The sequence below is a fragment of the Rhinolophus sinicus genome, linkage group LG18 (assembly GCF_036562045.2).
Source record: "Rhinolophus sinicus isolate RSC01 linkage group LG18, ASM3656204v1, whole genome shotgun sequence".
NCBI classification, from domain to species: Eukaryota; Metazoa; Chordata; class Mammalia; order Chiroptera; family Rhinolophidae; genus Rhinolophus; species Rhinolophus sinicus.
Window position 1 is genome coordinate 5,615,436 of NC_133767.1, and position 23,755 is coordinate 5,639,190.

A 23,755-nucleotide genomic window follows, 5' to 3' on the forward strand; every position below is an offset into this window, starting at 1 on the left:
TTTCTGGAGGATAATAACCTGGTAATAGGTATCAATATTTTTTTTATTTTGATAAAAGATATGTAACAAAAATGACCATTTTAAGTGTTTTAAGTGTACAGCACAGTGGCATTAAGCATATCCACATTGTCGTGCCACCATCATCACCATCCATCTTTAGGACTTTTTCTTCTTTCCAAACTGAAATTCCATATCCATTCAACACCTCTGCATGGTCCCTTCCTCCAGCCTCGTAACCAGCATTCTACTTAGGTCTATGAATTTGACTCCTCTAGGTACCAAAATAACTGGAATCATACCATATTTGTTTTGTTGTGACTGGCTTATTTCCCTTAACATTATGTCCTCGAGTTTCATCTAGTTTGTGGCATGTTAGAATTTCCTTCCTTTTTAAGGATGGATAATATATTGTATGTGTATCACATTTTGTTTGTTCATCTGTTGATGGACACAGCTTGTTTCCACTCTGGCTATTGTGAATAATTCTGCTAATAAAATGGGTGTACAAATAAATAGCTGTTCAAACCTCTGTTTCAATTCTTTAGGGTGCATGCCTAGAAGTGGAATTGCTGTATCAAATCTATTTTTAACTTTTTAAGAACAACCATACTATTTTCCATAATAGCTACATTATTTTACATTCCCACCAGCAGTGCGCACAAAGTTCTAATTTCTTTATTTCATGATTTCTATGTCTTTATGCCAGTTTTAATCAAAACCACACTGTTTTGATTACTGTAGCTTTATAGTAAGTTTTGATACTTATTTAAGTCAAATTACTTAAAATTTAAGTTTATGGCCATAAGTGGCTAATACTTTCCACTTAGGAATTTTGAAGCTGACACAAGAAGGCAGAGAGCCATTTTAGACTGGAGGTTTGACTACTTTGTCATATCAGTTTTCCCCCTTCCTATTCCATTTGAACTTTAGAATTCACTGCCACTCTCCTGCTAACACTAGGTTAGCGGTCATACTTACCTGTATATAAATTTCCACTGAGTGAGGCAAGGAAAAAGGACTTGTTATGGGACCTGGTGCAGAAAATATGGCCAGACTCTTATTTGTTCTTTACAGTACTTAGTATTTCCTTCTGAGGGGAAAATGGTTATCAGTTTCATAGTTGGCTTTTGTGAAAGACCAAGGTGAAGTCATTCACTCAGCCCATGTTTATTGCGTTGAGCATCTACTATGTAAGCTCTGGGGATCAATGGCAAACCCCAAAACTCTGTTAGGCAAGACCTCATCTGTTTTGCTCTCCATTTCCAGTGGCTAGTGCAGTAGATGAGGTCTCAACTTTGCTTTCTCCATTACCTCTTTAAGTAACACCCTCCCATTATTTTCATTGCAGCACCCTGCTCTTTCTCTTTAAAGAGATTATCGTGCTCCCCCAAGCTAAACTGCAACGAAGCAGGAACCTTGTCTTTTGTGTTTATCGCTGTATCCCCATTCCTTTCATAGTGCCTGGCACACAGTGCCAGGAAATATTGATTCATCGACTGGGTGTCAGGACGTGCACGTTTCTTCTGAGTCAACGCCCTACGGCCTGGCCTCACAAGTCAGACCACGCCTTGGAGACTTCGCTAGCCTCGCCTCTTCTCCGTCCTAAGGGGCGTGGGGAGCCCAGTCTTGGCCCCGCCCCTCCGTGACGCAGGCGCACGTGACGCGCGCCGGCGCGCGCTGCTCCCGGAAGTCGCCGCCGCTGTCTCCGTCGCTGCTTCCTTCGCTGCTCTTGTGGTTCCCGCGGAACTCTGCGAGTAGAACGGCTGAGGCGGACCCGGGCAGGGCCGGGGTTCCGGCCACCCTGCAGAATGGAGATAATCAGGAGCAGTGCGTGTCCGTCGTGCAACTCACGGCGTCCCCATGGCCCTCCTCACCTGGCCTGCTAGGCCCGGGCCACAGCCGGCCGGTCTGCTTTTCGGGGACGGGCTGAGGCAGCACCCTCAGGGCTTTGCCCCCCTTAAGCCTGTGCGCCTGTTGGGGTCTTGGTCCTCTCTGGCCCGTGCACCCCTCGGGGCCTTGCTCTCCCGTGCACCCCGTAGGACCATGTTCTTCTCTGGCAGGTGCACTCAGTTCTTGTCTCCTCCGGCTCCTGCGCCCTTTGGGGACTTGATCCCCTGAAGGCCAGTGCACCCCTCGGGGAGGTGACCCTCTCCGTTCCGCACATCCCTCCAGGACCTGTCCTCCAGTCCGAGGCCTTAGGAATGCCTCAGCCCTCTCCCCTTAGGAGCCCATGGGCAGGAAGCCAGGCTACCCGTTCTGAGCTGCTTCTCGGTTTCTCCGCAGATTTTAAGAGTAATCTTCAAAAAGTGTACGAGGCCATAGAGGAGGCGGACTTCTTTGCCATCGATGGGGAGTTTTCAGGTATCCCTCGCTCGCAGGCTTGAGGCTGGCACCTTGTAATGCGTAGTTACGGCTCCTCCTGACCCCTTGCCCCAACTTTTGCTTGCTGGCCCCCCCTTCCCTGTTTAAAACCTTGGGCAGTTTCCGTGAGTCTCAGCATTATCTCTTAAACGTTTCAAAAGCAGGATAGGGCTGCCATGGCGTTTTGAGGGGGGTTGTGATTGTTGGAGCTCTGAGGGTTGCAGATGTGCTGCTTAAGGCTTTAAAACAGTTTGACAGGCGCATAGTAGAGAACTTGAGGGTTAGGGTCAGGCACTGTGTGTGTGTGTGGTAAAAATAAACATAACAAAATTTACCATTTTAAGTCGTTTGAAGTACTTTTAGTTGAGTGGCATTAAGTACATATTGTTGTACGACCATCTCCATCCATCTCCAGAACTTTTTCGTCTTCCCAAACTGAAACTCTACCCATTGAACAACAACTCCCAATTCCTCCCTTCCCGCTGCCTCCTGCAGCCACTATTTCTGTCTGGATGATTTTGACTACTCTAGGCATTTCCTGTAAGTGGAATCACATAATATTTGCCCTTTGTGACTGGCTTTAGGGTTAGGCTTTTCCAGATAAATGAGGGTATTCCTTTTGGCATTCGTGAAGTGTTCATTGCTTACCTTGGCAGGGGTGTGCATCTGTGTGTAATATTTTATCCGCACTTAAAATTGCAAGGTTTTTTTTCCTTTGGATTAAACACTAATTTTTAAATAGTTGAAGTCAGTATGAACAGTTGGATTTCTTTGGTATAAATATCCACTTTCACTACCTGATTTTCCATGTTTAAAAAACTCTTCAGCTCTTTCTAAAGGAATCCATGCTGGGTAAATATGGTTATTGGCTTTAATTAAACCTATCGGTTCTAGTTGGAGTCAATTCCCTGGGAAGCTAAGAGTTTTCACCAGAAATAATTTCCTCTTGACCTTGAAAATACCTTTGTTGTATAGGTGTTACTCCAAAATGTTGGCCAAGACTGGGACTCTAACAATAATATTCTTTAGGATTTGTTGATAAGAGATTATGCATTAATCTATTGAAAGCAGCAAAATTTATTCAATCCTACAGATTGTTTTCTTAAGTCATTACTGTGTTTTGAAACCCTTTTTAGACACCAGAACTGCCCATTTTCAAATTGAAACATTCACATCTCTAAAGTCGTTGTTATGGAGTTTAGCTTGGTGGCCAGTGAAATGAATGCTAATTAGGGCGGCCAGTTTGCTTAGTTGTTAGAGCCCAGTGCTCATAACATCAAGGTCGCTGGTTCATTTCCCACATGGGCCAGTGAGCTGAGCCCTCCACAGCTAGATTGCAAACGACTTGACATGGAGCTAGCTGATGGGTCCTGGAAAAACACACTGTTTCCCAATATTCCCCAATAAAAAAAAAGAAATCAATGCTAAGTTTGAAAAATGAAGTAAGGGGCACTTCCAATTAATCATAATTCATAAGAATATCAAATTACAGAGCCATTGAATAGTTGATTGACGTTTTTATGTTAGCATTTATTAACAAGTTAAAAACTTATTTCTTGAACATCTAGGAATCAGTGATGGACCTTCAGTTACTGCATTAACAAATGGTTTTGACACTCCAGAAGAAAGGTATCAGAAGCTTAAAAAGGTAAGTGAAAAAAAATTGTTTTTCCCCATCTTGGTCTTCATGTTGAATTACAGAGAAATACAGTCATTACACTTGCATATTAACTTCTCAGCTCCAGCTACAAAATGTTATTTTAGTGTTGTTTAAAACAACAGCAAAAATAATTGTTTGCAGGAAAGCATATTGGGGAAGGTTTAGTATTTCCAGTGTTAATTTGATTTGTAGGAAATACGATGTGGTTATTTTAATCATTTGGAAATAGGCCTAATATAATGCTCTGGATGGTGAGTAGGTGCTTAATTAGAAAAAAATTTTTTTTAAATGTATATAAATTTCTGTCATCTGTTCTAATCAGAAGTATTCTGCAAAGTCAAGTTGAGTAATCAGAAAGCCCACCTCTTTGAAAATACTGTTGCTCGCGTGGAATATATCGCACTGTTTTGACAGATGTTTTATTTCTCTTTTCCAGCATTCCATGGACTTTTTGCTGTTTCAGTTTGGCCTTTGCACTTTTAAGTATGACTACACAGATTCAAAGTAGGTTGTTTTAACAAGTGGTGGGAATTCTTGTGTCATGGCATAATGTAACCCCCTAAGTCTCCTTTTATCTTATTTTCCCAGGTATATAACAAAGTCGTTTAACTTCTATGTTTTCCCGAAACCTTTCAATAGATCCTCACCAGATGTCAAATTTGTTTGTCAGGTTAGTAGCATAATTTTGTTTTTTCTTTTTTTCTTTTCTCTTATGAATTGCTGGTGAGGCAGTGTGGAAATGTGGAATCAGAATTGTCTTTAAAATTTGGGTCTGCCATTAACTTTGGGTTTTGGGCAAATCATTTCACCTCTCTGACCTTCAGTTTGGGGATTGTAAATTAATGACACTGCTACCTCCCCCTTTACTTCAGAATGAATTAAGGAATAAGATGCAAGAGACAGGCAGATGGAAATCAGAACATGAGCTTCATTAGTAAAACTGAATTTGAGAACTTGGCTTTGTAATGTGGATCTACTTGGGATTTTTAATATCTTACACCTGAATTGAATGTACAGCTCACGACCTGCAGGCTTCTCCCCAGCCCATTCTCCTTGTATCCAACTGCAAGGGTAGAGCTTTATTTTCTGGAAGAACAGCATATGTGTGTATCGTGTCTAAAAGAAAACTCAGAAGAGGGAAGAGGGTAAACTACGTACGCTCATCAATTAGGAAAGAGAAGATGGAAAGACTACTTTTTCCTCCTGGGGAGGAGAGGGCTTACTTTATGAGCCATGGTAAGGATATGGGAGGTTCCCCGGTAGATTATCCCCTTTGGGCTTGTAGCTGACGTGGCAGACATTCAGTAAATATCAGTTTCCTTTTTCTGGCTTCTTAATAATCTTATAACGGGTAAGGAGACTGTGAGTAAGTGGTATAGTGTATGGATATGTGATTGAAGATAGTGTTCATCTTTTTTCCCTTATAATCTTGTATACCCTCTTCTCTCAGTAGCAACATTAGTTCATTTGAGTCTTCCCGACTTTCCTTTCACTGGCATGTAAGTAGTAATACAGTTAAGAAAGCCTGGAGGGCAGGCTTCTGAGTGACTGAGTCATTTCAGATTCTTTCTGTAATAAGGCAGAATATAAGCAAATGAAATTGAGAGTTAATCTTAATAGTGCCTGGGGCTAAAGAGAAAAAGTGAAGGCAATTTTGGTCTTGTAACCTGTTTTCTTAAATTAGCAAGTAAATCATAGTTGTTATTTTCTTTATCCTACAGTCAATTAACAGCTGTTTACCAATCACCTTAGTATAGGATGCTTAATTAAACAGTATTTGTAGATTTTCACTGAGAGAAAAATAGGCTGAGTTTGGAAATTTGTGTGGCTACAGTTTTCCAGCAGTAGCAAGGGAAGACAGTTTCTTAAAGTTGGGTTCCATGGCTTTAGTCAGGGGTTAATCAAACAAAAGCAAAGAGTAGCAATGAGATACCTTAGGGATAACGGAGAGGGGTGTGTGTGTGTGTGTGTGTGTGTGTGTGTGTGTGTTCTAAAAGACCAACACAAACAGCTATTTTAGGAAATGTGTTGGAAACAGATCAGAAGCATCTACCCATTGTACAAAGCCATTCTGTGGCCACACCTGGAATGATTCTTGCAGTTCTAGTTGCCACCGACTCCTGAAAGAAGAAGAAGATAATACTAGTCTTGAAGACAGGCCAGACAGAGACTAATGTCTAAAGTGGACAATGGGAGAAAAAGGCTGTAATTCTCTAGTTTGGAAAAGCAAAGGCAGAGAAAGGTTTAGACTCAGTACATACACTTGTGATTTGCATTGATAAGGAAATAATTTAGTATCCTTGAATTTTATTTCTTTTGCTCTCCATCTAAGGTTTTATTTTGTTTCAATTGCTATGACTTGCAACAGAGTTGCATGTTGTACAGGAGCTCGGGTCTAGAGTCAGCAAGTAGGGTGAGCATGGTGTCTAGTCAAAAATCACTCTGGAAAGGCTCTTACTACCCTTAAAGCAGATGGAGTTTGGACATAAAACAACATGATAGGCTCTTTGAAAAATAAATGTCTGTACACAGTGAGACGCTCACACACTAGGCGGGATGTGGATGGAGGGGTATACGAGCCACACACACTCCCAGTGAGTGAACCAACCCATCCAGTGGAATGGAGGGCAGAATAGCATGGCACTTACATTGTTTTCATCTTCTCCTCCTCTTCTTCTTCTTCCTTTTTCTGACTGAACATCTATAGTTGAATTCGTGGAAGATAATACATACATTGGGTGTGAAAAATCAAAACATTGCTGCTATCTATACAGTAAAAAAAAACATGAGGTGTTGTTTTTAATGTCCTCTTCCCCATACCACTTCTTTCCCCATGTCACGCCTTTTTTCTAGAGTTTATATGCATGTCTATATATACCCATATGTCTATACACATATACATAGTTGTAGCTTTTTTCTTGTGATATACACACAATCCTAATAATATTTTATGTAGCTTTCATTTTCCACTCAACACAGTGTCTTCATATTTCATAGTACAGATAAGTGTAATTTATCGAATTGGAATTTAGAAGCTTTCCAATGGTTTCTTATTTTAAACAATGTTATAATCAATATCCTCATGCACTATATTTTTGGGCATATGTAGGAATATTTTTATAGGATCGATTGCCTAGCAAGGGAATTGGTGACTCATAGGGCATATGCATTTAAAATTTTGATAGATTTTGATATCCTCCCAAATAGCTGTGCTCATCTCTTGAATCCTGAAAGTGGTACAGTTAGCATGAATCAAAGGTAGTGGTAAGTAAACCACAAATAGATTTTGTTGGTTCAAAGGTTTTTGAAAAAAATTACAGTAAAAAATACATATAAAATTTACCATTTTAAGTGGTTTTAAGTTCAGTGGCATTAGGTACATTTATATTGTTGTGCAAGTTAAATAAAAGGTGTTTGAGTAGAAAATAGATAGCTCCAAAAAGGGAACAGATGGCGCTTTGACTCTGGATTTTTAAAGAGAAGTAAGTTAGGAAGTTTTGGAGTCCAGTGACAGGGGGGACAAAACTGCCTTTCCATAGTCTGTCTTTCAGTGCCTCTGTGATAGAATATTTAGGAGGGCAGAGTTTCAAGAATACTCAGACATGGTGGACAGAAGGAGGCTTGTGGTCCAGGTAAGAAGACGTTTGGTTTTGGTTCAGAACAGGGTTAGAAGGGAAGATGTGGGCATAAAGGTTGCTTGTTTTAAAGCATAGAGGACCTGGACATGAGGGAAAATGATGTGCATGGACCCAAGTGTCTGTCTCTGTCTCTGTCTCTCTCTCTGTCTCTGTCTCTGTCTCTCTCTCTCTCTCATGGTAAGATTGCCTTTTTATATCCCATCATATTTTGAAAAGAATCTGTGTTGGCTAATAAAGGTACCTTTTAACACAAAATTAAGATAATAAGTAAATGAAAAATTGGAAGAAAAGAAAAATGAGGATGGTTAGTATGGTATGATAAGAACATACCAAAGAGAGTCTCACGTATTGTGTCCCTGAGCTTCCTCAGAGACAGAGGGAAACACACAATCTGGCCATAGGATCAAAACAAACCAGGGCTCAGCAGTTCAGCTTTGCTCAGACTAGAGACCTCAGAACAATTCCCCTTCATTATCATAAAGAAATCATTAACGTAAAAAACCTTGTCTTCAACCATATCTCTAAAGTGAATACTGTAATGAGGCTAATGGGATGGTCCCTGAATCACGGATGGTCCCTGATGTCCCTGAATCTGGATTGATGTGATGGCAAAGGACAGTTGAGGAAAGGTAGTTCAACGGAGGGCCAGGTTAAGATGATTCAGGTGCCTCACCTTCATATTCTGGCTTAAAACAAGAGTAACACTGGAGTAGCTACCGTCATGTTTCCCACTCTTCAGTCATCTTGAATAAGAACTGCTGGCTGTGCCATACTTGGGTACCACGTGTGGTCTTACTCATATTTTTATTTAAGTCTACTTGTAGATTTCAACCCACCCTAGGTTTGACTTAATGTTTGTTTAGTAAGTCTTGTTACTGGGAACTTTCTCTATTTTGATCTTGAATGCAGACAACATCCAATTAAAATTTTGGGTTTTCAGAATCTAATTTGAAATGGAGATTGATGTCTCACAGCCTGCATATGTGAACTATCTTAAACTCAAAACCTGGGGTGAGATAATATAAATACGTTTTATTTCCATTTATAGTCTCTTAGTCAGTACAGTGATCAGGAGTTTTCTGCCTATTGGGAGACTATATGTTCACCAAGTAAAATTTTCTTAAATATTGTAAAACAAAGGATATTTGTTCTATAAGTTATAAAGGAACAGAGCCCAGATTAAGTAAACTAATGGATTGTTTGGCAGCCTGGGACTAGAGATCCCGTGTCTTCTGACCTTCGGCATGTTAGTTCCTTGCCTGGTCACCTGTGTTTACTCACCTGAGTTACTTTTCTACTTCTGTTCACACACCTGCCATTAATATCACCAAAATGTATGTTCTGTTTACTCTTGTTTCAGAGCTCAAGCATTGACTTTCTGGCAAGCCAAGGATTTGATTTTAATAAAGTTTTTCGCAATGGTAAGATTAAGTGTGAGTTACCTTTAGAACTTGTAAATCTGGATGTGGTTGAGAATTATTTTATTGTGCCTGCTCTCTGAGACAGAATCTCAGGTTTCCAGTACATTATGTGCAGCCTTAGAGTTAAAAACTCGTTCATTATACTTTTTTTTAAAAAAGCCTAATCAGCCAGGAACTGAATGGGGAGTCGATGCCACTTTACTTAGCTCTAATGAGGCCTCTCAAACTCCCAGTTTTATTGAGTGGAGTTTACTCATTTATTCTATGTGAATCAACTACTTGTACTAGTTATAACATAGAATAACGTAGTTATTCATAGTTTTTTCTATATGACTTACTCACCTAACAGACTGCCTGTGGGGAATGCTTCCTTGTTTTCCTTCAGTGAGACAAATGGTATAGTACTTGAAAAAGTAGCTGGCTTCCAGTAATCCTGTAGTGAAAACTCCCTTTTCCAATTGGCGCTTGTTTTATACTTGGAGGCGATTTCTCCATTTCTCATGAGAGGAAAGAAGTCTGCCTAGACTGCACACCAGCTATCTTGCTGGTGTGATAGGCTGCTGAGCACCCCGAGAAAAGGGACTGTCTCATTCCATACCCTTGGTACATACCATGACTCCTCTGCGTATCAGGGAGGTGACCATTAAATTTCGATGAATGCATGTTGGATGTTAGAGCACCCTGGAGTGGTTTCCTTCCTTCCTTCATTTATTTCCTGAAAAGTGTTTGGAAAAGCTTTTGGTTCTCAGCTGTATTAAGCACCTGCTGCTATAAGCTCAATAACTGCTTTTAATTTAATTAGTCTCCTAAATTCTTTTCCAGGGTGAATATAGAATTATTGAGTGAGGTTAAAGAAGGAGATTTTTCTCAACAAAAGTATTAGAACATAGACTTCAAATACACTCTCTTCCCCTCAGCGTGATCTCCTTAGGAGGCTGTTAGAACCCATGCCGTACTTTTTTTAACTTGCAGCGATGCTGCATTGTAATTTCTGTCGATCATTTTGATTTTGGGAAATACTGAAAACATTTTGGAGCCAAAACTACGTAACACAATGATGAACCAAGTGGGTGTATAAGTTTTTTCACTTGGCTCATACTTGACTCTGAAAGCCATGATAAGGTACAAATTCCAAATGTAGCTACAGCACTCTGCTGGAGTAAGTGCAAAACTCTTTTGAAGGGATTTCTTAAACCAGACTCATGGATGTAGTGTAGTTTCTAGCCTGCTGGTTTTGTTTTCATAAAAGGAGAGAAACAGCTAATTTGGATTGTGCCTCATTCTCATTGCTTTCTAGTCAGACCTTGGCTTATTTTAGTCACAGATGAATCAGGACTCCCAGGCCATCTGTTACTACCAGGACTCTTATCTTCATGCTGGTGTTACTGTAAATCTGCTGCAGACCTTCACTTCTCTTCCTTACCAACTCTCCATGCAGTCCCTCTAAATGCCAGACTGCTTTTCCTGGGAGTCTTGTCAGAAGTGCCTTTGACTTCCTTGTCTGAAACGGAGCCAGGGGATTCCTTGCTGCCACCCCCCGTGCAGCCCTCTCAAACACAGGGATCTCCAGCCAGGCAGCAGGAGGAAGCCTTGTTTCCCCGGGCCACGTTCATACCCCTTGCATGCCCTCTTTTCAGGAGCCACCGTTCTCAGGGCTGTGTCACCAGCTCTGCCTGCCACCCCTCCGTCTCCCAATTCATGGGCATGGCATTGGACAGCCTTGACTTGGGCTCGTCGTCGTTCTTAATAGTTGCAATTGAGATACTTATATGGCCACAAGCCTAAAACATTACTGTTTGTCCCTTTAAGAAAAAGTGTACTGACCTCTGATCTAAGCAGTCATCTCTTGCCTGGACAATTGCAGCGGACGTGCTTCTAGCTGACCTCCCTATTTCAACTCTCACAGGAGTCAAAATGATCTTTTTAAAATATGAGGCAGGTAATGTAATTATCTTTCCTAAAACTTTCCAGTGGCATCCCATTGGTCTTAGGATAAAATTAATTCTTCCTAGGGCCTGAAAGGGCCTGTGTAATCTGGCTCCATCCTCTCCAACTTGGCATCATGCCATTCTGGACATCGTGCTCTGGCCACACCACCTTCCTTGCTGTTTTTGGAGCAGTCCAAGCCATTTCCATCCTCAGGGCATTTATACTTACTCAACCCTGCTGGAAATACTCTTCCCCCAGCTCTTTACGTGTCTGATTCCTTATCATTTGGGCCCTCCCTCACAGTGGCCTTCTCTCATCATCCTGGCTAAAGTCATTCCCTTCACTACAGAGCAGGATGCATCTACTTTGTTCACTGTTAGATTCTCCAGTGCCTAATACAGTTCCTGGCACAGCGTAAATGCCCAATAAAAATCTGCTGAAAGAAGAATGAATGAATGAATGAATTAATGAATGAATGAAGCACGCGAATAGACAAACATATTTCAAAATCATTTGCTTCTTCTGTTGATTTTTTTGAAATCTATTAAATATGTAAGTCTTTCCTGAGTATTTTAGACTCTTTGGTTTGTTAAATAATTTTTATGTTCAAAAGTTACTTCTGCTAATATGTTGTTTTAAAACCTATGTGTAGGAATTCCATATTTAAATCAGGAAGAAGAAAGACAGTTAAGAGAGCAGTATGATGAAAAACGTTTGCAGTCCAACGGTGCAGGATCTCTATCTTACGTATCTCCCAACTCATCAAAATGTCCTGTGATGATTCCTGAGGATCAGAAGAAGTTTATTGACCAAGTGGTGTAAGTTTCTAAACTGAAACCAAACGCGCGTTGCGTAATGCGTACCAGGGCAGTGCTGACATCCGTATCCCAAACCTGCGCCGCATGTACCCAGGACACACGCGGTGTGATGTGAGGGGCAGGATCTGAATTTGTGTGACAGCAGCACATCCTAAGAGGATTCTGTGTACTCCACTTAAACTTGTCACATGTCACTGGGCAGACCTTTTGCGTGGACCACGGGCCTGACCGCCACTGTCCAGTTTCTCTGAAGGCAGAAGAATGAAACAGGCCGGTCCAGATATTTGCAACATGGGCATGTGTTTTTCTCTCGCAGTGAAGTTTCTGACAAGCAGATGTGCCGTTGGAGGAGTGTCTAGTCTTAGTTTACATATCATTAACTGCTTTACTAGAAACGTAAAGATTTAAGTCACTTGTATTGGTGAGAAGTTGTCACTAATTCATTAATAACAACAATAACAAAAAGAATATGCCAAAATAAATTATTTTTCTTTGAGCCATATTGAACAAACAAGTTATAACATGATTTGTTAACATGATGTTGTCTGTCGTATGTTCTTATATTTAGATAGCTCTTGAGTATGATTATTCTGTTGGTGGATGACTTTATTGCCTAAAGGTATTGATGGTTATGCTTGTATTCTAATTCCTCAGAGAGAAAATTGAAGATTTGTTACAAAGTGAAGAAAAGAAGAACTTGGATTTAGAGCCGTGTACTGGGTTAGTTGCCCTGAATCTTTTCACATGTTCTTTTTTTGGGGAAAAAAATGATGCGCTGTATTTGGTCTTTTAAAAACACAGTCATAAGTAGTCCTGTTATTACAGGTGTGTTCCCAAGATGTCAGCACTAATTAGCATTAACACAGTGAGGATGACAGTATAGTGAGACTCTGGAATGGATGCTTTTGTTTTGTTCTGGGTGGAGAAAACTGTTGTGCAACTTTGGCTGAAAGTTATGCTCTAGAGTGGCGTAACTTTTTAGCCTTGAGGAATGCTTAATACGGGAAGGCTTCAGAAGAGAAGAATTTACTGTCAAAGCTACTTCCATCCTTTTAGATTTTCTCCGTGGTAAAAAAAATCAGTGTTTCAAAGCGTCAGTAACCTACACATTCTACTTGCCTTTCACTTTGTGACTATCTTCACCAAAGTGTTGCAGTACATCTGTCTATCTTAAACCCTTTTTCTAGAGACACAGGAAGTAATACTTTGGTTAGACAGGAACGTCTACCTCTACTATAAGGGCAATATAATAACATTAAAGAACCTTTTGATGAAGACAAGTAGTGAGGAACCCTCATCCCAAAGATCCTGCCTGTTTTTATTTACATATCACCTGTCCCTTCTAATGAAGTCTGTCTTAAAATTTAGATGTCTTTTTGAACCAGTGCTTGGTTAGTTAGGATTGATTTTCTTTTAATGAGCCAAAATTAATACTTTTTGTTTTTATAGGTTCCAAAGAAAACTAATTTATCAGACATTGAGCTGGAAGTAAGTGTTTATTTTATCTGCAAGAGCTCTGTGAGGGGCCCAGGGTTTAAAAACTAAATATAATCTCTTAGCTCTCATGTCATTTTAAAAATTCTCTAGCACTTGGTGATTTGACCATACCATATTCATGTGCATTGCCCTATTTTGTTATTTCCCCCTATTTTCTTAAGTTAATACCCACCTAATATTTTTTTCTTTGTTACTGTTTATTAGTAGATACTTTAAAGCCTTTTAAAATTTCTTTTAGTTACCACTTTGGCTTTGTCTATTAAGTTGCGGATATGTGGTCTTTCTGTTCTTTGGAAGTATACGAGAAAGATTCGGTCTTAAGACCTAGGAAATAACTCAGCTGAATATATGAATGGATTGCAGGAGCTCTGTGAGTCCCCTGAAAAAATACCCAAAATTGTGTGTGTGTATTTTTCTGGGGATGTTTCTTTTCCATTGGTTTCTATTCTATTTTCAAGTGGATCTCTAACCCCAAAATTGAACATCACTATTAAGCAGATCGATGTTTGCATTTGAGTTTGTTTGGGGTTCTTGTTCTTTCATTTAGAATCTGCCAATGACATGTATCCTGGGAATTTACTTTGAACATAACAGGAAATGGGCCATTGTCGTTTGACAAGGCGCCTTTCGTGTCGTGTTATCCTTGCAGTTTGCTCCATGTGGGTCCCAGATCCTTCTCCATGGCTGATGCAGACACCATGCCAAACCACAGCAGTTACTCAGGGCCAGCCTCCCCTGTGTATGCCCGTGCGGTCTAGAAAGGCCTTCAAAATTTCACTTCGGAAGTGAAATTTTATATTTACATAGGAATTACTATCTTTGGAAGCAAGATTTGACTACGTGGTAATGAGATGACTCTATTATGTGATGCAGGACACTTCAGAAAATGCCAAAGTCTAAAATAATTAATTTGAAATCAGATACATTCCTGTGTATTTAAAGGGCAAAGTTAGGGAAACATTTAGCAGCTGAAATATTATGGAATAGGCTTACTGGAAATTTTTCATTGTGATAGTACTTATTTCATAGTTAATAAAACTTAGTTTACTTAAATTATAGCTATATAGTTACTTTTTTTTTTTTTTAAAAGATTTTATTGGGGAAGGGGAACAGGACTTTTATTGGGGAACAGTGTGTACTTCCAGGACTTTTTTCCAAGTCAAGTTGTTATCCTTTCAATCTTAGTTGGGGAGGGTGCTGTTCAGCTTCAAGTTGCTGTCCTTTCAGTCTTAGTTGTGGAGGGTGCAGCTCAGCTCCAGGTCTAGTTGCCATTTTCTAGTTTTAGGGGGCGCAGCCCACCATCCCTTGCGGGAGTTGAACCGGCAACCTTGTGGTTGAGAGGATGCGCTCCAACCAACTGAGCCATCCGGGAGCTCAGCTGCAACTCAGCTTAAGGCGCCATGTTCAATTTTAGTTGCAGGGGGCGCTGCCCACCATCCCTTGTGGGACTCGAGGAATTGAACTGGCAACCTTGGGTTGAGAGCCCACTGGCCCATGTGGGAATCAAACCGGCAGCCTTCGGAGTTAGGAGCATGGAGTTCTAACCACCTGAGCCACTGGGCCGGCCCGCTATATAGTTACTTTTAAAATACGGTTTTAGCTGTCGTCTCATCTACTGATGCCATATTTTTTTCTTTTATTTAGGTATCCCAAAGGCATCCATGTTGAAACTTTAGAAACTGAAAAGGTAACTTCAAGAATCATCCAGAGTGAATAATGAAACACATGCAATGATACGTTGGTGTGTCGCAAGTCAGAGTTTACCCTTGGCTCTGCTCTTTATGAGCTGGGTGACCTTGAGCAAGTCATTTAACCTCTCTAAGCCTCATTTTCTTTGTAAGTTGAGGGTGAGCATGATAACGATGATCTGTACCTATGAAACAGCTTTTTTATGGTCACCCCGTGGGTAAACTTGAGAACATGAAAATGTTAGTACATGTTCTCATTACGGCAGAAAGCTGGGAGTGGAGGCAAGAAAAAGCAGCTTCCTGTTATGTGGGCAAGTAAAATTAAATTTTAGAATCTGGGGCATAAGCATAGGTATCATCAAGTATTCCCAGGGTGCACTGTTAGAACCGTAATGTGTCATGGTGGGCTGATGGTAGATTCCCTGTGCAAAATTTTAGGACTTTGGAATTTTGTTGCTGTTCTTAAGTCAGGTGTCAAATTAGATATTAACTAAAAAAACACTCTTGCTAGGAGATAAATCTCAAACTTTGACATAGGCGGTTTTGTGGTGTGTTTAATTGATACAAAATGCATTATATGAGGAAGAAGGTGCTTGTTATCTGGCAACTTACCAGACAATCCAGGGTTGTTGTTTTTTATGCTAATGAAATATGATACAGAAGTTTTATTTTAAAATAAAACTATTTAGAAACTCATGTTCAAATGCAATGTAATTTCTTAGTGTTCATCGTAGAGAGTACCTTATTCTCCCAGTCTGTTGATACTTTAACGTCTGTTGGGTTGAATTAATAAACCATGAGAAAACGTCTTGGAAACAAAGAGGCAGAATTTTGGTTTATAATGCATCAACTCAACTTTTGGTGGCATTTCAAAATATCTTCAGTGTGTTCGCCCATGAGAGACTGTACAGTGATAAAAATGATAACCTCTAATAGTAGCAGGAATCTGAATTTTTTTTGAGTCATGTTGCTTCCAGAAAATTGTATGTTGGCTTCGTGTCTTTTAGAAAGAGCGATACATTGTTGTCAGCAAAGTAGATGAAGAAGAACGTAAAAGAAGAGAGCAGCAGAAACACGCTAAAGAACAGGTAGGTAATTGAGTGATGTGCATTTCCTGTGGGTGAGAAATGTCAACATAGGACTTCTTTATATATTTGTAGGTCATATGTTGGAGTCAATTTAATGAATAGTTTTCTACCATAGAATTGAATTGGTAGAAAAACCTAGACCAGAAAAAGGGAAATTTAAAGTATTTAGATATAGCCAACAAAGCGAGTCCAACATCGTGGGTGACCAGTCTTCCCTTTGATGAAGCAACCTTGAAGGACGTAGTCTTGATTATCATATGGATTGTGTGTCACTGTCTTCATTGCCTGTTAACTAATATCACTGTCTGCTTTCAAGCACAGTCACTGGTTTTCCTAAAAGTTGAGAACATATGATTTGACAGATTAGGATGACATTGTCATATTTGTGTTGTTGGATCGCCGCCCTGGTTGCTGTCTGGAGAGTGGATTTGAATAAGACTGGAGGCAGGGAGGCCGGTTAAGCTGTGGAGTAACGCAGCTGAGAGATGTCAGTGACCTGGAATAGGATAGTTAGCAGCTTAGGTGGAATCTAGAGATAGAACATATGGGTGGTGAAAGAGGAACGGAGAAGAAGGAAGGTGCTGAATCCTGAAATCTGAGCAGCTGGCTAGACTGACATCAGTTCACTTTGGTGGAGAGGCTGGAGCGATATTGGTGGGGGACACAGGCAGAAGAAGGTTTTCGTGTGAATGGATGTCAGGCTCACACGTGCATAAGGCAGGGCCGTGTCTGACCTGTCAAGACACAATAAGCCACTGTTAGATTTAGACGGTTGATTACTGACAGAGAGAAGGTGCCAGCTGCGTGTGGTCCTCGTCTCACACCTTGTCCCACACCAAAGACAACACTGAAACAAAAGGGGCCAGATGACTGCAACTTGACTTGTGGTGACCCCATCACCGAGGAGCCAATTCTAGACTGCAGCTAAGTGCTTTTATATCCTGCAGACCTATTCTGATCAGGGGAGTAAGGCAGGAAGCCCCATGCCTCATCAGAACCTGGGAGGCGGCGAGAAACTATCTGGTGAGCCTCAGGACGGAGAGGGAGGCTGCTGGGAGGTGGCCTGTCAGCAGCTCTTCAAGCCTCTGCCTCGCATCCTCTCCTCCTGGGGTGTTTCACCAAGACGTAGATTCGTTGTAGCTCAAGCCTTTGCTGCGTGGCTTGTTTGGTATGTCAGGGTCACCAGGGCACCATGGCGGAGCTGTCCCCCTACAGTGGAAAAGATGTTACGTTCTGTTTTTGACCCGATGAAGTTTGAGATGTCTTTGGGACATCCAAGGGTAGGTGTCCCATAGGCAGATTTGTCATTCTGGAGCACAAAAGAGCGGCTAGACTTGGTTGTCTTTGGCAGAGAGACCGGGACTGGATTAGAGCACTTACAGTGAGCCTGAGGAATGAGAAAGGAGGCCTAGGGTAGGATCCTGGAGACCACCAGCATTTTAATGATAGGCAGAAGTAGAAAACTGTCAGATGATTGTGACATACCAGCCAAAGAAAGAGAATGTTTGAAGAGGGGATGTGACCAGCGTCTCATACTCTAGAGAAGTGAGGGTAAGAACTGAGACATGGCCATTGGGTTTAGCTTTGGAGTCGTTGTTTCTTTTTCTCATTAAAAAGTTTTTAATTGTAGTAAAATAAAATTCACCTTTTTAATTATTTTTATATAACATAACAAAATTTGCCATTTAATTATTTTTAAGTGTACAGTTCTGTAGTGGTAAGCGCATTCACATTGCTGTGCAAAGTCACCCCCATCCTTCCCCAGGACTCTTTTCATCCTGTGAAACTGACACACTGTACTCACTAAACAGCAACTCCCTGTTTCTGCCCCCGCACCCCATTGTAACCACCATTCTCACTCTGGATTTGACTACTCAAAAGTACCTCACAGAAGTGGAATCAAGCAGTATTTGTCTTTTTGTTACTGTCTTATTTCTCTTAGCATGACGTCTGCAAGGTTCATCCATATTGTAGCAAGTGTCAGAATTTTTTTTCTTTTTAAAACGAAATAATATCCCATTAAATAGATATACCACATTTTCTTTATCCATTCATCTGTCTGTGGCCACTTGCATTGCTTTTACCTTTTGGCTGCTCTGAATAATGCTTCTATGAACATGAGTGTACACGAATCTCTTTGAGTTCCTGCTTTCATTTCTTTTGGATATATACCCAGAAATGGAATTGCTGGCTCATATGGAAATTCTGTTTAACTTTTTTAGGAGCTGCCCTACTGTTTTCATAGCTCCTATACCACTTTCTATTCCCACCAACAGGTCGCAAGTGTTCCAATTTCTACACATCCTCACCGACACTAGTTAGTTAGCCTGGGGAGTAGTTGAAGAGGTGAGCAGTTTCAGGGAGGGTGACATCAAAGAGCAGAGGGCTGCAAGTAGCCGGGAGTTAAGTTGGAGCTAATGAGTGGAGAGCAGTCTGAAGTAATTTAGCTGTGAAGAGACAAGGGGACCGTACTTGCATGGAGCTTAGAATTAAGAAAGGGTTTCAAGATAGAGAAACTGAGTCTGTTTTAACACTAGGGAAGAAAATAGAGAAGAGGAAACTGAGGGGGGATGAGTTCTCAGAGCTATAAAATTTTTATAAAAATGCATTGATAAGGAAAGATATCAGGAATTACACGAATGTTTGATTTGATTAGTCAAATGCTTCATGGGTTTCCTCAGAATTTACTGCAGTATTGAATTTGGCCAGCAGGTGGCAGCTTTTAAAGGTTGTATTCTTAAGATAGCTTAATAGATTCTGAAATTTCAGCAAATGATGTGAAGTGATGGATAAACCCTAGGCATCATTATTTTAGTAACTAATGGGTAATTTGCCACTTGCTCGTTCCACTTTCTAAAATAGAAGAAAGGAATAACATAAATCATTTCATATGCAGTTGTTTGGGACAATAGAAGTAAAGCACGTGAAACTAAAGCTAACTCGGTTTTAACTCATTCAAATAAGGAATATATGTACGTAAATAATTTTTTTTTTTTTTTTTTTTGGTTTCTTTAAACTAGGAAGAACTGAATGATGCTGTGGGATTTTCTAGAGTCATTCATGCCATTGCTAATTCGGTAAGTAAACCAGGTTTTTCTTTTTAACTACATTCTTGGACATAACATTTAAGGTGAAATGCCTAGCTTATCATTGCAAAATAATCATTTTGTCACATATAGAATATTTACCTGATATGGAGGAAGAGGTTAGAATTTCATAGACTATTGTTACAATGTTCTTGATGTGACATCATAATTGCTGAACTATGCCCAAACAATTTTTCAGAAAGCTCTTCTTGTAAAATGCATAGAAGGATTATGCTATGATGTTTTTATATGGCTTCATGAAACTAATATTTATTATTCTCAAAACCAGTAAGAAGTAGAATAAGAAAGTGAGGAATATGGGGAGAAACCATCGGGTGTTTGACTGAAGGCGTTTTGTTCCTTAATTGGAAGAATCTAGAGGATAAAAATAATTGTGTTGAGTTCTTCTGCATAACTGTAATTGAATTTTATATCTGATGGCCTTCATAACATTTGGTGGGTTTTAAAAATGTGTTGACCATTTGTATAAATACGCTAGAGGGTTCTGTGACAGATATGGTAGACGTTTTTTTTTTTTTTTTGTGAGTCCTTTCAGAAAAGAGGCACCCACATCTTGCATAGATAAACTGGGTCCTGCTGCTGGTGGTTTTGCAATTTACACATTAAAGTTGGACTGCTTGCTTGAATGCTCAGTTGCATTTCTTTTCCTTGAATAGTTGGCCCTGGGAGAAGCAATCGTCCCCCTGGAGAAGGACTTGTCTTGTTCCTTAGATTCTGAGCTTTGCACCAGGGAAGCTTTAAGGCCACAGGCGTGTTTGAGGGGAGGCACACCACTGTCCTCGACTGGGGAGAAACAGAAGCTACAGAGCCTTATAAGAGAAGAGTGCTGGCTCAGCAGGAGCTTTTTGTCTCAAGTAGGCAAGGCAATTAGAATGGAATAGTAAGTTGGATCAGCCTGGAGAGAAACAAAGGTGTGAGTCTCTGCAGAACTGGCTAAGATCACAGGTATCCAGAAAAGCAGAAGTTTCTGGTCACATTTGCTTACTTAACACACACTTAGCCAGCAGACTTCAGATAAGTGGTTGGCTTGGCCGAGTCTGGCCCTGAAATACAGAACTGTGGGACATCATTTGGAACAATACAGAGATGGGACATCATCTGGCTTTGAGCTCTCTTGTGACCATTAGGATAGCTTAGCTTTTCCCGGGCTGGTACATTTGTTCACTGTGCAAAGATTCACATGCCTTAGTTGGCTATGCCTCTGGTTTTCTTCTTTGTCGTCTCTTGTCCACAGAATAATTCATAGTATGTTGCTGATCTTTGGTAGTTTGCATCACAAAGCACACTACAAAAACAAGCCCCAATTATTAGTAATCCATACGTTTAAAATTAAAAAGTCACGTACCTTAAACATGCTAGCATAGGTAAGCTCTGTACAGCTAGTGAACAGTAAATACTCTTAAATATTTATATCACATCAAATTCTTTTCCCATCACTCTTAATAGTAAATCTATGTTTTCTATAGTTTTAAAAACTTTTCATTTTGTGCTAATTTCAGACTCACAGCAAAGTTGCAGATAGTACAGTTTCCATTCATCCCTTACCTAGCTATCCCTGATGCCAACATTTTTATAGAAACATACAGCTATCAGAACCAGGAAATTAACCTTGGTACAATGTTACGACTTCAAGTGTAGACCTTATTTGAATTTCACCAGTTTTTTGACTGAGTTCTTTTTCTGTTCATCAGTCTAGTTTACTATTCCCAAATAGTAAACTTGCCTAACTTTGTCCAGTTGGTACAAATTCATAATGACTAATCCCTCTGATCTCAAAAAAGGTTAGCATCATCGTTGCAACAAGTTTGCGAACTTCATTGTCTGACCTCATATTTCCATCTTTTCTTCCTACGTTTGTTCTTAGAATTCTTTTATAAGGAAGAGCTGTCCCTTTTCCCCTGTTTATTTAATCATTTAAAAAATGTATGTGAGTATGGACTCAGGGAAATTAATTTTATCCTATAGATTATAATCGAGTATTTTTCTTATTTATATTGTTGTTCATCTTGTACCATCTTTAGCCATTGCAGCTTTGTCAGGTTGGCTCCTGTGTGCTTTGAACACACCCCCATCCTTTTTCAAGTGCTCCCTTACTTTCTGGCATCACAGTGTGTTCCAGACTCATCTTGTACTTTGCCTGCTCCAGCTCTGGAATCAATGACTTTTCCAAGGAGCCCTGGTTCTTTTTATTGGTGAACGATGTTTAGAAACCCAGACCTGTCAGTAGGTTACTACTGTGGTGGTACTACTCCAGGTGCCCTTACTGGGCAGAGCGAAGCATGATACATATGTATGACCATGGACAAACATGCATGTGATATTTCTGTTATATACATGTAATATGCATACATATATATATGGGGTGCCAAGAAAATGTATACACATGACTTGTACTCATCTTTCGTTATCGGTATATATTGATTATTACCATTTTAATACAGTTTTCTCCTTTCTTAAAATGTGTATACAAGTTTTTGGCACCCTCTGTATATGTAACATGCCCTTGTACTGACACCTCAGATTCAAATCCATTGCAAAAAGGTTTATTTTTAACCTACTCTTTTATTTGTAACTTTCCTCCCACAGTGGGAAATCCAGTTCTTCTTATCTGCATTATATGTGTTTGTTTGAGTCTGGTGTCCGTGTGAGAAGTTTCAGAATTACCTCCCATACCTTGTGAGACACGCTTTCCCTGGCAACCACAGGGCTCGTGTGCGGGGCCGGATGATAACAGTGACGATGCTGTTTTCATAGTTGGTTCTTTTCTTCTCAGCCTCCTTCAATGTGGTTAATGCGGTTCATTTATGATGCAGTTAGGTGCATCTTTTAGCGTTTGCCTTCCATTTTGGGTTCCCTCCACATCTTTTCTGTAGTTTCAGTCAGTGCTTGGTATTGTAGCATCGTATAGGTACTCAGAATGTACTCAAACACTGACCCAAAGGCCAGCCTACCTGTTGGATTTGAGAGATTCTGTGTAGAATTCATTTCAAAGAATTATGTTTAGCGCTGTGTGTCACGGAGTGTTACTCTGAAGGTCCACTGGGACATAGTAACCAGCTCTACTGTCATGACCTGATGCTTTTTGTTAAAGGTGGTGCCACCTGGCCAGCTGAATCTACGTTAATGTTCCATTTTGGTAGTTTCATTTTTATCAAAATACAGTAAATTTATTGCACACATATGGTACTTAAGTTGGTTGAAAAGCAATGATTTTATTGAAAATGGTATTTAAGAATGTGCTCCGTGAATTTTGACATAGATGATGAAGGAAATGAACATTTCTTCTGTTTAATATAATTAGAAATTAGTTATTTTTACCTTCTAGCACTGTTAAGAATGTTTCTTTTAAAAATAAATGAACGGTTTTAAAGAATGCACTTCTAAAATAGATAGTTGCAGTTTGTTCACAAATTTGATAGTTCAAGGGACTTAACTTTTTCAGATTTTAACTTTTGAACTTGAGCTCTTCCATCAAAATTTTCCTACTTCTGATTCTTGTGGGTGGCAGGATTAATAAAAATCAGAGAAAAAGATCAGTGAAATCAAAAGCCTTTGGAGCTTTTATTTTGCATTCTAGATTTAACATCCCCACATTTAAGAGAAATGATGCCAGCCCTGACTTACTGATTTTGCGTATATTTATGTTATTTTTTGACTGTGCAGAAGTAAGTTTAATGCTCTGCTCACGGAATCAGCAGCATCCTTTCACTCTAGCCCCACTGTAATTTTGTGCCTGGAATTCTGTGTCCTGACCTTGACTTTCTTTAGGGGAAGCTTGTTATTGGCCACAACATGCTCTTGGATGTCATGCACACTGTTCACCAGTTCTACTGCCCTCTGCCTGCGGTAAGTGACTTGTCAGCCTGGGGCGGAAACGCGTGATTCTTTATTACTGAGAACGTGTTCTCTACGTGGATGGTGTTCCCTTGTATGCAGCATGTTCCCCGAGAAAGAGGGTCTCCCGAAGAGAGCATCGCATGTGCTTGGTTGTACACTTTTGAAGAGCTATACATACAGGCCCTTTTAAGGGAACTTCAGTACCAGAGCCAGGCGAAACTTGTGTTTTACCTTAATGCCTGTGGTCTGCTCAGTCAGTGCTGGGCGGGGCTTCCTCTGCCGCAGGTGTGCTCCTCTAGTTTGGAACTGCTAACATGAGACATACCTGGAAGCAGGACCGTGGAAGGTGAGTGGTGCTTTAGGTCAGCTGAACTGGATCAGGGTCTAGAAAGCTCTCGATTACCTCTTGCTAAGCTGATTCCCTTCGATTCCCTGTTGACCTTGGTGTGTTTTCATTCTTCGAGCCAAGTCATCTCAGTTCATCAAAGCAGGAGCTCCTTTGGTTCCTCAGAAGAAGAGCTTCTCTTCTGTCTCTTCTTCCTGCTCCCCAACTGTGCATGTGGCCTCATCTCACTTGTCCTTCCCTCTCCTTTATTTTCTCTCTGTATTTTCTGTTCTATGGAAATCTCACCCACATTCATAACTTCAGCTGAAGACACCGCCATCACTGTCTCCAGCTGTGATCGCTCCTGAGCTCTGGTACAAGGTCCA

The 23,755-nt window shown here is 40.4% G+C and overlaps 1 protein-coding gene across 1 annotated transcript in view; it reads left to right on the top strand.

Moving 5' to 3' along the window:
- The first annotated feature begins 1,655 nt into the window (after positions 1-1,655).
- Positions 1,656-23,755, top strand: part of PARN (poly(A)-specific ribonuclease) — a 118,470-nt gene continuing 96,370 nt past the window's right edge. The window contains exons 1-13 of the mRNA XM_019710397.2: positions 1,656-1,827; positions 2,284-2,361; positions 3,930-4,009; positions 4,458-4,525; positions 4,610-4,691; positions 9,020-9,080; positions 11,662-11,827; positions 12,482-12,547; positions 13,277-13,315; positions 14,969-15,011; positions 16,020-16,100; positions 19,121-19,177; positions 22,976-23,053. Of these exons, the coding sequence (XP_019565956.2) occupies positions 1,809-1,827; positions 2,284-2,361; positions 3,930-4,009; positions 4,458-4,525; positions 4,610-4,691; positions 9,020-9,080; positions 11,662-11,827; positions 12,482-12,547; positions 13,277-13,315; positions 14,969-15,011; positions 16,020-16,100; positions 19,121-19,177; positions 22,976-23,053 (918 nt within the window). The 5' untranslated portion in view covers positions 1,656-1,808. The remainder of the gene's footprint in view (positions 1,828-2,283; positions 2,362-3,929; positions 4,010-4,457; positions 4,526-4,609; positions 4,692-9,019; positions 9,081-11,661; positions 11,828-12,481; positions 12,548-13,276; positions 13,316-14,968; positions 15,012-16,019; positions 16,101-19,120; positions 19,178-22,975; positions 23,054-23,755) is intronic.